General features: G+C 40.0%; 2 protein-coding genes across 3 annotated transcripts in view; one reads left to right on the forward strand and one right to left on the reverse strand.

Annotated features, from left to right (window-relative positions):
• SKIC3 (SKI3 subunit of superkiller complex) overlaps positions 1-6,503 on the reverse strand; it is a 99,478-nt gene extending 92,975 nt beyond the window's left edge. For both annotated transcript variants that reach the window (XM_065912536.1, XM_065913319.1), the window contains exons 1-2: positions 6,434-6,503; positions 1,325-1,397 (exon numbers count right to left, since the gene is read on the reverse strand). The gene's annotated coding sequence lies outside the window, so the exon portion shown is untranslated. The remainder of the gene's footprint in view (positions 1-1,324; positions 1,398-6,433) is intronic.
• Positions 6,504-6,703: 200 nt separating this feature from the next.
• ARSK (arylsulfatase family member K) overlaps positions 6,704-14,261 on the forward strand; it is a 59,393-nt gene continuing 51,835 nt past the window's right edge. The window contains exon 1 of the mRNA XM_065936820.1: positions 6,704-6,896. Coding sequence (XP_065792892.1) covers positions 6,759-6,896 — 138 coding nt within the window. The 5' untranslated portion in view covers positions 6,704-6,758. The remainder of the gene's footprint in view (positions 6,897-14,261) is intronic.

Consider the following 14,261-nt stretch of genomic DNA (forward strand, 5'->3'; position numbering starts at 1 on the left):
AGGAGATCAAATTAGTCAATCCTAAAGGAAATCAATCCTGAATATTCACTGGAAGGACTGATGCTGAAGTTGAAGCTCCAATACATTGGCCATCTGATGTGAAAAGCTGACTCACTGGAAAAGACCCTGATGCTGGGAAAGACTGAGGGCAAAAGGAGAAGAGGGCGACAGAGGATGAGATGGTTGGATGGCATCATCAACTCAAAGGACATGAGTCTATGCAAATTCTGGGAGACAGTGAAGGACCGGGAAGCCTGGTGTGCTGCAGTCCATGGGGTCACAAAGTGCTGGACACAACTGAGCGACTGAACAACAAACTCGTTGCAGGGGAACCCTGTTCTCCTCCTATCCCTTGTTCATTCGATTTGGCATTTAGCATAACAAGCTAGCACTAACACCTTCTCTCTTCACCTAAAATATAGTGCATATATAAAAATAAATATTAGTTTCAGGAGATTATAATTTTCTGAAAGGCAAAATAATCTGCCTTTCTAGCCCTCTTTCTAGCCCTGAAAATGTCTTCCTCTTTTTTAGGAAGTGTTATGGAGAACAAAGAGGCTCATTCACTCATTTTCTTCACAAAGCTTTATACAGCACTAATCATCTACCCATTTCAGAGTAAAAACCTACTACTCACAAGGATTCCACATAACCTCATATTCCTCTGTTTGGGATACTTCCCTCTATTCCAAGCATTTCCAACACTTCAAAGAAAACCCCAGCCCTTTTGCAAGTGTCTTTAATATTTGTCCATAGCCCCACAAACTATCCTTATACCTCTCCTCCCATTTTTTATCCTCAATCTCAATGATAAGAAAAGTATTTATTTAGCACATTCTCACTCAAGGTTGTTTGTTTTTTTTTTTACTACCACTAAAATGGTTTTGATTCAACGTATCAAGCATAAAAAGCAACAACTGCACCTAATAAAAAGCTACAAAGTGACAACCATGCCAAAAGACAATGATATACCTCAAAACTAACATTTAGATAACACGTGGATGAACTGACATGTCCTACACACCCCAGTTAAAGCTATGGAAATTGAAGCCACATTCAGCTGTGCCAGATACAAACATTCCACAAAGCAAAAATAAGAAGAGAAAACAGTAACAATTAACAACAATGGAAGTTAAATACAAAAAGCAAAAAGAAATGATACCTTTAAATCTAACTGCAAAAGTCGAAAGGTGCTTTGTGATGACCTATAATCTGGGATAATAACCTGCATCATTTAATCTTCCTTCTCAAAATAATTGGTAGTATCAATCATTAAGCAAAAGTAGAGTACAACTATCTATGATTTAACATTCTAGATACTTACCTTTTACCTATTATCACTACCTCTATCTTCTTTGCAAACTGAGTTTCAGATTGCTCCTTAAATGTTTATCCATCTAGATTAAATAAAACATAAGACAGTTAGGCACATAAAAAAGATGACATACACCACCCACAACATGTTGAATTTTTTGACACATTAGATTGAGGTTAAATTTTCATAATTTATAATTTAAAACACGAGAATTATGTACAATTTTCCAATTTCTTTCTTTCCTAAAAAGACACTAATTACAATCTCCAAATTTCTGAAGTCATCTAAACTATGCCACCAGTAAGGTGCCAAAACAAACTTCCATAAGCAATCATATTTGGAAAAAAATACAGAAACTCAAAATACACTGACTTCAATGTAAAAAAACTCAGCCAGAAGAGAATATTATCTACGTCTACACTTTGTTTTAAATCTAGAACAATTAAGGGCACTTGTGTGTGTGTGTGTTAGTCACTCGGTCATGTGTGACTCTTTGCGACCCCATGGACTGCAGCCCACCAGGCTCCTCTGTCCACGAGATTCTCCAGGCCGGGACACTGGAGTGGTTGCCATTTCCTCCTCCATTAAAGGCACTTACTTACTCCCAATTTGCAGCCTAATTACACTGAAGTGAATCTTGTTCTAAGCCACATAAAGAATTTTAAATATGAAAAAAAGCTGCCACATCAGGCAACTAGTTTGTAAATTTAACTAAACAGACCAAACTTTTTTTAGGTATTAACAATCCATCTAACTAGCCATCTGAAATACTAACACAAATTCTACATTCTACTTAAGAGACTACAAACTCTTAAGTATCTTTTGATACTATCTCTGGAATGGATTCTGTCAAACAAAATTAATCTAGAATGCTTCCTGGCAAGAATAGAGGTGGTTTTGAAAAATGGAATAAAGGAAAAAAAAAAATGCCTCTTTAGAACTAGGAAACGAACAAAACTTAGGTGAAGCAGGTGGAGATGAAAAAGAAATAGTAAGTTTGCTAAACCATGCTCTAGTGATAAACCTATTTAAATAGAAGGGTTAGTTCCACAGAAGAAGGTCTGACTGGTAAGAAAACAAAGAATTGTGATCTTCACAATGTTTAGGAAAGTAAAATAAAAGTTAAACAAGAAGTGGGGAGGTAAAATAAATGTTAAAACCTGACTCTCCATGTAACTAACTTCCTTAAGCCCCTGCTGCTGCTAAGTCGCTTCAGTCGTGTCCGACTCTGTGCGACCCCATAGACGGCAGCCCACCAGGGTCCCCCGTCCCTGGGATTCTCCAGGCAAGGACACTGGAGTGGGTCTACAAATGATCACCCTCCTCACTCAACTTGATTTTATTGATTTACTCGGTCATTCCAACTCTGTTCTCAGAAAATATCCGAGATTTCGTCAGCCCCTTCATTCTGCCATATCCACCCACCAAGTCAACAAAGACGGATCTGGATTCAAGTCTCCACAGATCCTGGGCACCTTACTTCACCTCCAAGTCTATTTCCTCATTGGTAAAGTGAAGACAACATCACTTACCTGATATGTACATAGATGGAGTAGCAGAACACAGTATCTGCTAGTTCTGCAGGCCTTATCCCCTACCACTCTCTCAATCAACTTCACCACTTTCTTCCCATTCCTAACTCAACAGTGGTTATTATATACTTTTTAGACACATTTAAAACCCCCAATCCTATCTTCCTTGATCCCTCAAGAAGTAACCTTCTTGTCTATGTTCCTCAAAAAATGGCTACCATCAAACACAAGCATTCTCTTCAAATTAGTTACAACTTAACAGATTGGGGGAGAAAATGGCAACCAACTCCAGTATCTTGCCTGGAAAATTCCATGGACAGAGGAGGCTGGCAGGCAAAGAATCAGACATGAGCATGCATGTATGTTCTAAACAAATGTATCCTGTCTCTCAGGTCAAAGAATCCCTATAAAAATGTAATGTATTTTTGGAGTTCCTCGTATATCCAACATCTATCAAGTATTATGACCTTTCAGCATCCAAACCCTATTCAACTACATTTTGTTTTCAGTTTCCCTACATTCAAAATGCAGTGATTTTCAATTAGCTAAAGTGAGAAAGGAAGAATCCCCTTTTCAGTATTACCTCACATTTACTTTTTTCACCATTCCCCAACGCTTTTCACATCACTGTCTTTTCTTCTCCCATTCAGCCTGTTCACATTTGCTTCTGTCTACGCAAATGCTACATGTAATTCAAGGCCAAATTCAACTGTCAAGCATAAAGTCTTCTCAGACAAATCTCACACGGGTCTGAACTTCTAACACTTACTGTCTAGACTAACATTTTCATAAATATATTTGGAACATTAACATGCTTAAAGGTGTTACTATATCTAGCAATTCTGTGAATACTGCAAACTATATATCACTTTCTTAAAGTCACAGTGGATTTTAAAGGCTCTGAGAAATTCTACAGTAGAGATCCAAATATAGTTTAACCTAGCAACTCTGAAACTTATATTACTATGGAACATTTATTTCAATGAACAGCAATTAACATTGTGAAACACACCAGCATGCTCCAAAACACTATTTGGGATTTTCTGGTTCGGGGCTTTGTTTGGCAGCTAGCTGTACTTTTTGACATCTTTTACATGGCTATTACATTTACAGGGGTGTGTGTGTTTACTTCTCACAACTAGAGTGGAAGTTTCTTAGGAACAAAGACTTTCCTATTCTCTCTTTTATTTCCCAGGGGTCTGGTAGACTTCAGATATTCAATAAATAGTCACAGAATCACAGCAGGTGAAGACTTAATTTATTCCACACAGTCACTAACTGCACACTTAGCTTCCTTTTCTTAGGGCAGAATATAGTGCTGTTGGTATTTTGGACACTAAAAGACTATGAAGAACCAAAACCTATATCCAGACTTTAAAGTGAAGAATTTTTTGAACTGCAAAGTTAAGTATTTCACTAAAGCAATTAACCCTAACAGGTATCTTAAACTGATGACTTAAACATACACATAATGGAGCCCTTTCCTCAGTGCAACACACCAAATACACACAGGGATACACAGAGAGGTGTGTACACAGAGAGGTGTACACACGCCGCTCAAGAGTACCTTTTCTGACATGGTAAGTTCCTGGCTAGCAAATATGTTTTATGTCCAGAATAGAGCGTTCAAAAAACAAACTGAAATTACAAGATAATTACCCAAAGAAACCCGGAAGGCCCGGGGGGTGGGGGTGGGGGGAGGCGGGGGGCGGGAAACCAGGAAACCTGGAGGGGAAGGTGAAAAGGGTCGCTGAAAAGGAGCGATTACTCATGTAAAAGTGAAGATAACTGGACTAATGAATGGTCAAAAGTATACACAGACTGACTTCAGCTCAAAACACGAGCTTTTAATAATCAGACCAATAAAAATATGGAATGGGCTCTTCAAAGAAGTGTGTATCCCATCACTGGAGATGAAAAGGCACAGACTGCACAATCCACTTGGTAGGGATACTGTAGAACAAACCGAATGTCAGAGGAGAAGGAAGATGAGAAGCCTCTTAAAGTGTTCCAGAGCTATACATCTGGGGCCCTAAAATATCCATCTTGCTCCAAACCACCACAGCACCTGCTCCTACTAACACTGCCAATGGAAGAACCAGGAAGAAAACGATGTGATTCACTCACCCTGACCAGCAACTCTGAATACACGTCCTGAGAAAACAAGGCCACAGAGAGTGAAGAATTCACAAAATCAATACTATCCCACAGATAAAGTTAAATATATTTTTAATGACTTTAAATGTCAGTCAACATTGGTTCTCTAACAAAAATGTATTCTATATTCTGAATTAACTCAAAACGAATATTTGAAACAGATCCTGTTTGTGAGGGAGCCTATGTGTATTACCTCTCACGCTGTACTATTATTTCAGTTTTTCCCTAGGGTGTAAGTTCTTTATGGTCTGGGACTATTGTTTCCGTGTCTGTCTGCTCCCACAGATGTTTAGTATGCTGCCTGACTAACAGCGCTGCTTCACTAACTAACATAGATTAAATTCATCAGAATGTCCTAACATCCTACAGTTAATTACAGACAGCAACGCGATGAGCCAGGACAGACTACTCAAATTCAAGTCCTACTCAGACTGTTGTTCCCTCTGTAACCTTGGGCAGGTCACTCAACTTGTCCAAGTCTCAGCTTTCTTTCCCATCTGAAAAACAGTGAAAGCGGGGCTAACAGAAAATACTCCACGTAAAAGGACTTGGCACACAACAGGTGCTGGGTAAATGCTTAGTAACGCTCAGCACATAATAAGTGCACTGTGTTAAATAAGTCAAGTCTGTCTCTTTTTGTAATTATTTTCTGCAAAAGGCACTGTCCGGTATGAAAAGTTTATTTCACAGAAAAAAAATACTACAACTCTTCCTTTTTCGTATCAAAAGATTAAAGCGACTAAAGTGATGCACAAATTATACACCTGAAACTATAATAACCACAATCGGAACTTGGCTCTGGGACCAGAAATTTGCTTCCCCCACCCCCCACCCCCCAGATTTCTCCAAAAGAGTTCAACAGTCAAGAGAACCAGAGATCTCTTAAAAATCACGGCAGCGGAACAATGGTATTCTGAACCTCTGTCGGTTATTCGAACAAGCCACACAGCCCCGCCTTTGCTCCTCCGAGGGCCCATCCAGGTCTTCTTTCCTTCGCACTCTGGAGGCAAAGGGCACCTAAGCTCATCCTCACCCCAAAAGATGAAACTTGTCTTACTAGGCCGCAACCCTCACCCCTCCGGAGCTCATCACTGCACGGGAAAAGCGGGGAACAGGGCAAGTCAGGCTGGAAATGCTCTTCGGGGGAAGGTGTTCCAGGCGCCTCACGGTACCCGCATCCCGCGTGAGGCGGTCCAGACAGACAGACAGACGCCCCACAAGCAACCGCCCGGTTCAGCTTCAGTGACAGACGGGCTGCCACCTCACCGCCTCCCGGTCCCGCCTGACACTCGGCCAGGCTCGCCCGGCGCCAAACCGGCAGCCCCCGGCACCCTATTCTTCCTCGATCTAGGTGACAATTCCACAGGCCGACCGACTTCAACTTCTGCAAAAACAGACAGCAACCCCCCGGCCCCCCACAAAAACCCACCTGGGGAAGGAGATGCTCCTCTACTACAAAACGCCCAAGCTCAAGGCACGGCGCATGCGCATTTCCTCACCCAGGCATCGATCACGTGACTTGAAGTGGCTTGGGGAGAGGTTTAGTTCGCTCGGTATTTGATTAAAAGGTCTTAACGAGACCTGAGAGACGGGCGCTCCTCCTGTGCGCATGCGCCTGTCTCGAGCCTCATGGGAGTTGTAGTTCTGTGGGTGAAAGCAATCCCCGCCCTCCTCTTCTCCCGAGGAACTTCCTAGAGAGAGAGGGAGGGGGAGGGGGGCTCAGCGTCCGGAGGCCAGGCTCCCAGTAAGCGGAGATGCTGCTGCTGTGGGTGTCGGTGGTTGCAGCCTCGGCGCTGGCAGCACCAGCTCCCGGGGCCGGTGGGCAGAGGCGGGGAGCAGTTCAGGCTTGGCCGGATGCTCCTAACGTGGTGCTAGTCGTCAGCGACTCCTTCGTAAGTATGGAAAGGCACGGGAGGGGGCGCCCTGCTGCACAGCCGCGATGCCTGCAGGCATCAGGGAGCAGAATCTGAAACTTTTAAACTGCTTTGTCCTGATGCAAAGCAAAAATGCATTTTACCTTGACGCGCCGTACTGACCTCCGTGCACCACATAGATATGCATGTAACACATATAAAAACATACTTTAGTACGATGCACTCCGATTCGCATCTTAGCAAATTTTTTTTCCTTTGCTAGCCCATTAAATTGCTAATAAACTTTCAGTCCATATCCCCGCTTGATTCAGTTGTGGGGAAAAATAACATTCTGCATCAACGTAAAAGCCTGTTAGCTTTCCAGCGATCAATGTACTTTTATTACCCAGTTGTCTGATAATCCTGTTAGTGCTGATTTATATTCATTAGTTGACATAATTTGACCCATTCTCCCGTATTCCGGATAAACTGTATGCGTGTATGTGTTGTTGTTAATCCCAAACTTAAACAGTTTCTGTAACTTTCCCAAACCATCAACTAAAAAGAATACAAATATTAACATTACCTGATAGTTTTAGTATTATCCATGATATTAAAACTACTGCTTGAACAAATGTTTGTTTGCTAACTATAATATTGTTTATTATGACAGGGTATCACTGTGGTCACGGAGATTGTTGGTATTAAGCATGTCTGGCAGCAAAGAGCACTTTCAATCATTACCTTGTATTGCCTTCCTCATAAAATAACCCCATGATGATTAAAGTTACATAATCTGGATATACCCCGAGAATTTATTGAGAATTTATTACTTAAAGTAATCTTTATGATTATCTAAACTTAGGATCCTAACAGGCAATCTTGGAGAGTAACAAGAAAGAGTTTATTTTCAGTGCTCTTGAGATTAAAAGGAAAGGAAGGAAGCAGGATTGTACAAAAAGAGAACTAACTGTTGTCACTGTCCCAGTGGAGGCCTCAGCTGATCTTGTGCGTAGTTCTCAAACTAGTATGATGCTTCAGAGCTGTTTCCAGTTTGGGGGAGGAGACCAGGTCTGTCTGCCTTCATGTTGGATGGCCATTATTTGTGGAATGCACCCAGAATGGGGCACCATTTGGAGCAAGACAACTATTGTCAACAGAGGCAATCTTTCACTCTAAAAGGGAATCTGCATGGTGTGTCACAACATCCTAGAAACTTCCGAAGATGACTGACATATTTGGGGTTTGTTTGTTTGTTTTTGGTATAGTATAAACACATAGATTTTTCTGTATATGTGTGTGTAAATTTTGATGCAGATTAGTATCTCTTATGAGTATAGAAGAAAAGGTCCTGAAAATACTAGCAAGTCAAATTCAGCAATATATAGAAAGGGTTATACACCATGAGTAAATGTGATTTATCCCTGAAATGTAAGGTGGGTTTAATGTTTGGAAATAGTCACTGTAATAGACCAGTGTGTTACCTAGTCAATGTTAATTAAGTAAAGGACAAAAAAACATGTGATCGTTTCAATAGACACAGAAAGAGCATCTGACAGAATTCAGTAACCCTTCATGATAAAAGCACTCAATCAAGTAGAATTTTCAACCTGATTAAGAACATCTGCAGAAAATCCACAGTTAATGTTATAGTTAACCATAAAAGACTGAATGTTTTCTCACAAAGACCAAGAACAAGACAAGGCTATCTATTCTCACTGTGTTTATTCAACAGTTAAGCTGGCGTTTTTCTAGGAAGGGAATTAGACAAGAAAATGAAATAGAAGTCGTCTAGATTGGAAAGGGAAAATGTCTCTATTTGCAGATAACATATAACCTTGTATAAAGAAAATCCCAGGGAATCTACTACAAAACTTTTAGAACTAATAAGTTAGTCTACAAGGCTGTAGGATATAAGATCAGTATATAAAAGTCAATTGTATTTTTATAGCCTTGATTGATGAACAAGCTAAAAATAAAATTAAGAAAATAATTCTATTTAAAATAGCATCCAAAATATAAAATACTTAGGATTAAATATAACCAAAGAAGTTCAATTCTTATACTCTGAAAAACTATAAACACTGTTGAAAGAAATTAATGAACACCTAGGTAAACATCTTATGTTTATGCAATCAGATTTAATATTGTTAATATAGTAATAATTATCAAATTGATCTACAAATTCTATGCAATCTCTGCAGAAATCCCTAAGACATTTTTGCAGAAACAGAAAAAAAAATCCTGAAATTCATATGGAAATTCAAGGGACCCCGAATACCCAAGGCAGTCTTGTAAAAGAAGAACAAAATTTGAGGACTTAAACTTTCTAACTCCAAAACTTACCTTAACTTCAAAACTATAGTCATCAAGATAGTGTGTCACCAGTATAAAGATAGACATATAAATCAATGGAATAGAATTGAACATAGAGAAATAAACTCTCAAACTCTCATTTGATTTTTCAGTAAAGGTGCAAAGACCATTTATAAGGGAAAGAATAGTGTTTTCAACAGATAATGCTGGAAAAACTGATTATTCACATGCAAATGTCTCACACCATTTTAAAAAAGTAACTCAAAGTGAACTGATGAATTAAACATAAAAGCTAAAACTATTAAACCCTTAGAAGAAAACATGGGTGCAAATCTGTGACTTTGGATTGGACAATTTGCATGCGTGCTATGTCGCTTCAGTCATGTCTGACTCTTTGTGACCCCATGGACTGTAGCCTGCCAGGCTTCTCTGTCCATGGGATTCTCCAGGCAGTGGGTTGCCATTTCCTGCTCCAGGGGATCTTCCTGACCCAGCGATAGAACCCACATCTCTTATGTCTCCTCCATTGGCAGGACGGTTCTTTACCACAAGCACCACCTGGCAAACCCTTAGGCAATTTAAAAATGGGCAAAAGTTCTGAATAGACAGTTCTCCAAAGAAGATATGCAAATAGCCAATAAACATATGAAAAGATACTCAACATTGTTAATCATTACAGAAATGCAAATCAAAACCACAATGAGATACCAGTTCACACCCACAAAGATGACTATAATCAGAGGCACACTAGAGCCATGAGAATATGAGAGAAATGTAACCTTCATATGCTACTGGTGGTAATGTAAAATGGTGCAGCCAGTTTTGAAAACAATCTAGCAATTCCAAAAATGTTAAACATGAGTTTAACATTGATCCAGCAATTCCACTTCAAGGTATATATCCAAGAGAAATAAAAACATATTTCCACACAAAAACTTGTACCTAGATATTAATACTTCCAAAAAGTAAAAGCAACCCACATATACACCAGATGATAAATGGACAAATAAAATTTAGTAATAATTCTCAACAATAAAAAAGAAATGCAGTATTTCTACATGCTGCAACGTGGATAAACCTAAAAGTCATTATGCTAAGTGAAAGAAGCTACTCAGAAGGGACGACATATTGTATGATTCCATTTGGCCAAAGAAAGCAAATCTACAGAGACAGTAGAGACAGACCAACAATTACCTAGATTTGGGAGAACAGGAGGATTAGTGGGTGACAGTTAAGGAATAGTAGGTTTCTTTTGGACATGATGAGGATGTTCTAAAATCGATGGTGATGATGCTTGAACAATTCTCTAAATATACTAAAAAACCACTGAATTGTATAAATTAAATGGGTTAGTTGTATGATGTGTGAATTATATCTTAATAAACCCATTTTTGAAAAGAGAAAATAGGCAACTCAGCCTGAGTCTTAAAGCTGTAAGGGCGTAAGCATCCTCTCTGCCTCCCTCCTTCACCCCTGCACCTATGCTCTTTGTAGTTTTCATGAGGTTTCAGGAGTGGGAGGTGGGCACAGAACTGGATAGCAGAGCATAGTGAAATTCTCATTCAGTGTGATGAACGGATCTGAAAACAATGCTCTAAACAGTCTTGATAAGATTACTATTATATTCTTTCATTAGAATGATGTCTTGAAATCTAAACTTCACTGGTTTTCCCTGGCCCAAAATGATAAGGAGTTGCATACCAAGTTTTGAATATTCATTGGAAGGACTGATGCTGGAGCTGGAGCTCCAATACTTTGACCACCTGATGCGAAGAACTGACTCATTGGAAAAGACCCTGATGCTGGGAAAGATTGAGGGCGGGAGGAGAAGGGGACAACAGAGGATGAGCTGGTTGGATGGCATCACTGATTCGATGGACATGAGTTTGGGCAAGCTCCAGGAGTTGGTGATGGACAGGGAAGCTTGGCGTGCTGCAGTCCATGGGGTTGCAAAGAGTCGGACACGACTGAGCAACTGAACTGAATCAAGTCATGGCTCTAAAAGGAGCAATCCAGATCACAAAATTATATCTACCAAAAAGCTTATCCATCCCAAGGTGGGGAAATGCCTGCCTCCCAAGAGAGGCATAATAGCAGAATAATAGCAGAATTCAAAACCTAAGGCAAAAGGTAATGAATATCATTTCTGGCACTTTAATGCAGAAAGCCAATTCAGTCCAGTCGCTCGGTTGTGTCCTACTCTTTGCGACCCCATGGACTGCAGCACACCAGGCCTCCCTGTCCATCACCAACTCCTGGAACTTTCCCAAACTCATGTCCGTCGAGTCAGTGATGCCATCCAACCGTCTCATCATCTGTTTTCCCTTCACCTCCTGCCTTTAGTCTTTCCCAGCATCAGAGTCTTTTCCAATGAGTCAGTTCTTCACATCAGGTGTCCAAAGTATTGCAGTTTCAGCTTCAGCATCAGTCCTTCCAATGAACACTCAGGATTGATTTCCTTTAGGATGGACTGTTTTGATCTCCTTGCAGTCCAAGGGACTCAAGAGTCTTCTCCAGCACCACAGTTCAGAAGCATCAGTTCTTCAGTGCTCAGAAAGCCAATTAGTGGGTCTCTTTCTCTTTTTTAAATGCCCAGTTTTAGAGTACTGTATTTGTTTGATCTGTAGGAATGACCTTAAGAAAACTAAAATAGGCTATTATTAAATTATGAAAGTTATTCTGAAAGCTATTTTATAAGATTGTCTCTCCCAACTAAGTGTACTAGAACTGTCCTTAGACCTATGACTGATTATCCATTGTGAACTACAGTACCACACTATGGAAAACTTGCTTGCTCTGTGGTTTTTATCAGCTAACTATGTTAAGATCCTTTTCAGTTCAGAATGAATTACTATGAACCACCTCCCATCGATACCATGAGCAGTGGTACCACTTTAGCCTATTTTTTAAAGTATTTGCTAGTGTGTAAAAACTACATGAAGTTAAAAAGCCAAAACTTCTAGAAATGTTCAGTATCTTCTCTAATAATATAGTTTTGATCTTCATTTAAAGTATTAGTATGCTTTTGACATTGAGAATATATGTAGCATAATTTAAATATTTTCTCAGAACCTAGTCAAATATAAATCTTTTCATTGATGCACATAATCCAGGTTTATTAAGTTTTGCAAAAACGCAGTGTTGAATTTTGAACATGTTGAATTTGTCTTTTGTAAATTATACAGCTCTGAATTAAAGACTTGTTTCATTTAGCTCACTGAATATTTATTGAGTGCCTTTATATCGTAGGCAGTAATCTTTACAGGGACCACCTTTTACATATGCTGTGTTAGAAACCTCCTGAAGTGAGGTAGTTATTCCCTCCCCCATTTGCCATCCTTGCTGTTCTGCTCTTTAAAGATACCTGCTTTCTAGCCTGCTTTCCATGGAAATGAGTCAAGAAATTGCTAATGTGAGTTATAGACACGCTACTGTAGCCATTTGCAGGGGCCGTTACACCCGACTGAAACTAGTCTGCAGGACTTGGGAGTCCAAGCCTCACTGAATTGTATGGCATCCCAGTGCTTCTGCTACAAGACCTCCTGCTCCACCCCTCCAAAAGGATGAACCTGGGTGGCTGGGTTGTCTAGAATCCAGTCAGTGGCCACAAATGGTTATTATCCCCCATGTCCAAAAGATTGGAGGAATAAGAACTGTAGGCATTTGGGTTTTATCAAGATAAGCTTCTGAGAGTTTGAATTTATGGATTTAGTGAAATTCTTACAAGGGTAGAGTGTGCACTTTTGTCTTGGGCTCCCTAGCTCATCATTCAGGAAATCAGGAGTTACTTGCTTCGTATTCAGTGATTACTTCTGCTAGAAGTGGTAGTTATTTCAACATATAAGCATGCTCTAACTTTCCCCATCTTTTAAAAAAATGACCTTAATCCCACATTTCTCCTGTATCTAACCCTCTATTAGCTAACATCCATCCCCCTCCCCTTTTTTTTGCTTTCCTTTGCAAAAAAACTACTTAGAAGTGGTTTCTTCACCTGTCATCTCACCTCCCATTCTCTCTTCCCTTTGTTTTAGGTGTCCATTCTTACAGCTCCATTGGAAGTGCTCCTGTCAGCGTCACCAGCCACCAATTCCAATGTGCATTTTCTGCCCTTGCTTACACACCCTCTGAACACAGCTGTTCCCTCTCTCTGACAGTCTTCTCTCAGCTTTCATGAGACTCAGTCTCCTGATATCTTCCTCCCTCACCAGTCATTCTTTCTCAGTTTCCCACTCTGCCTTCTCTTCTTACCTGGGACTCCTCAAGGCTTCTTTTTCCTTTCTTTTCACTCTATCCCTAAAAGATTTCACTGTCTCACAGTTTTCAATGCCATGAATATATTAAAGCCTTGTTTCACCAGGATAGACTTCTCCAGGCTCCAGATTCCTGTCTGTACCCTAATTTATATCTCCATTTGGAAATCTCAGACATCTCAAAGATTTATGAATATCCTATATTTTGGATAGCTCACTTTTAAACTATATTTTATTTACAAAACTACATTGAAAACATACAATAGATGTAACTCCAGGACTGGAACATTCTTTTTTCTCTTTTTTGCTCTTTACCAAGAAGAGTTCTTCAATTCCCAATTCAATTCCAAAATGGATATCTCCAACCCAAACATCTCTTCCTGTCTTCCAGCTCATTTGTCTAGCTGCCTAGTTGTTACCTCCACTTAAGTTCTGCAGGCGTCTCTACTTTATTTGAATGGGTAACTCTCCTCATTCTTTAGCTCTCACTTCCCGGAGAAGCCCTCCCTGTTCACTCTTATCAAGAAGGTTTCCTTTGTTATTCTGTATCTTAGATTTTTTTCAAGGCCATATCACAGTAATGGCAATTATTCTTGGTTTATTCTTGGTTTCCCTGATGCTGGAAAAGATTGAAGGCAGGAAGAGAAGGGAACGACAGAGGATGAGATGGTTGGATGGTATCACTGACTCAGTGGACATGAGTTTGAGTAAGCTCCAGGAGTTGGTGATGGACAGGGAAGCCTGGCGAGCTGCAGTCCACAGGGTCACAAAAGAGTTTCTCGGACCCAACTGAGTGACTGAACTGACTGATGTTTTTTGCCTCTCCCACTAGACTATA

Source organism: Muntiacus reevesi, chromosome 1, assembly GCF_963930625.1.
Source record: "Muntiacus reevesi chromosome 1, mMunRee1.1, whole genome shotgun sequence".
Classification (NCBI taxonomy): Eukaryota; Metazoa; Chordata; class Mammalia; order Artiodactyla; family Cervidae; genus Muntiacus; species Muntiacus reevesi.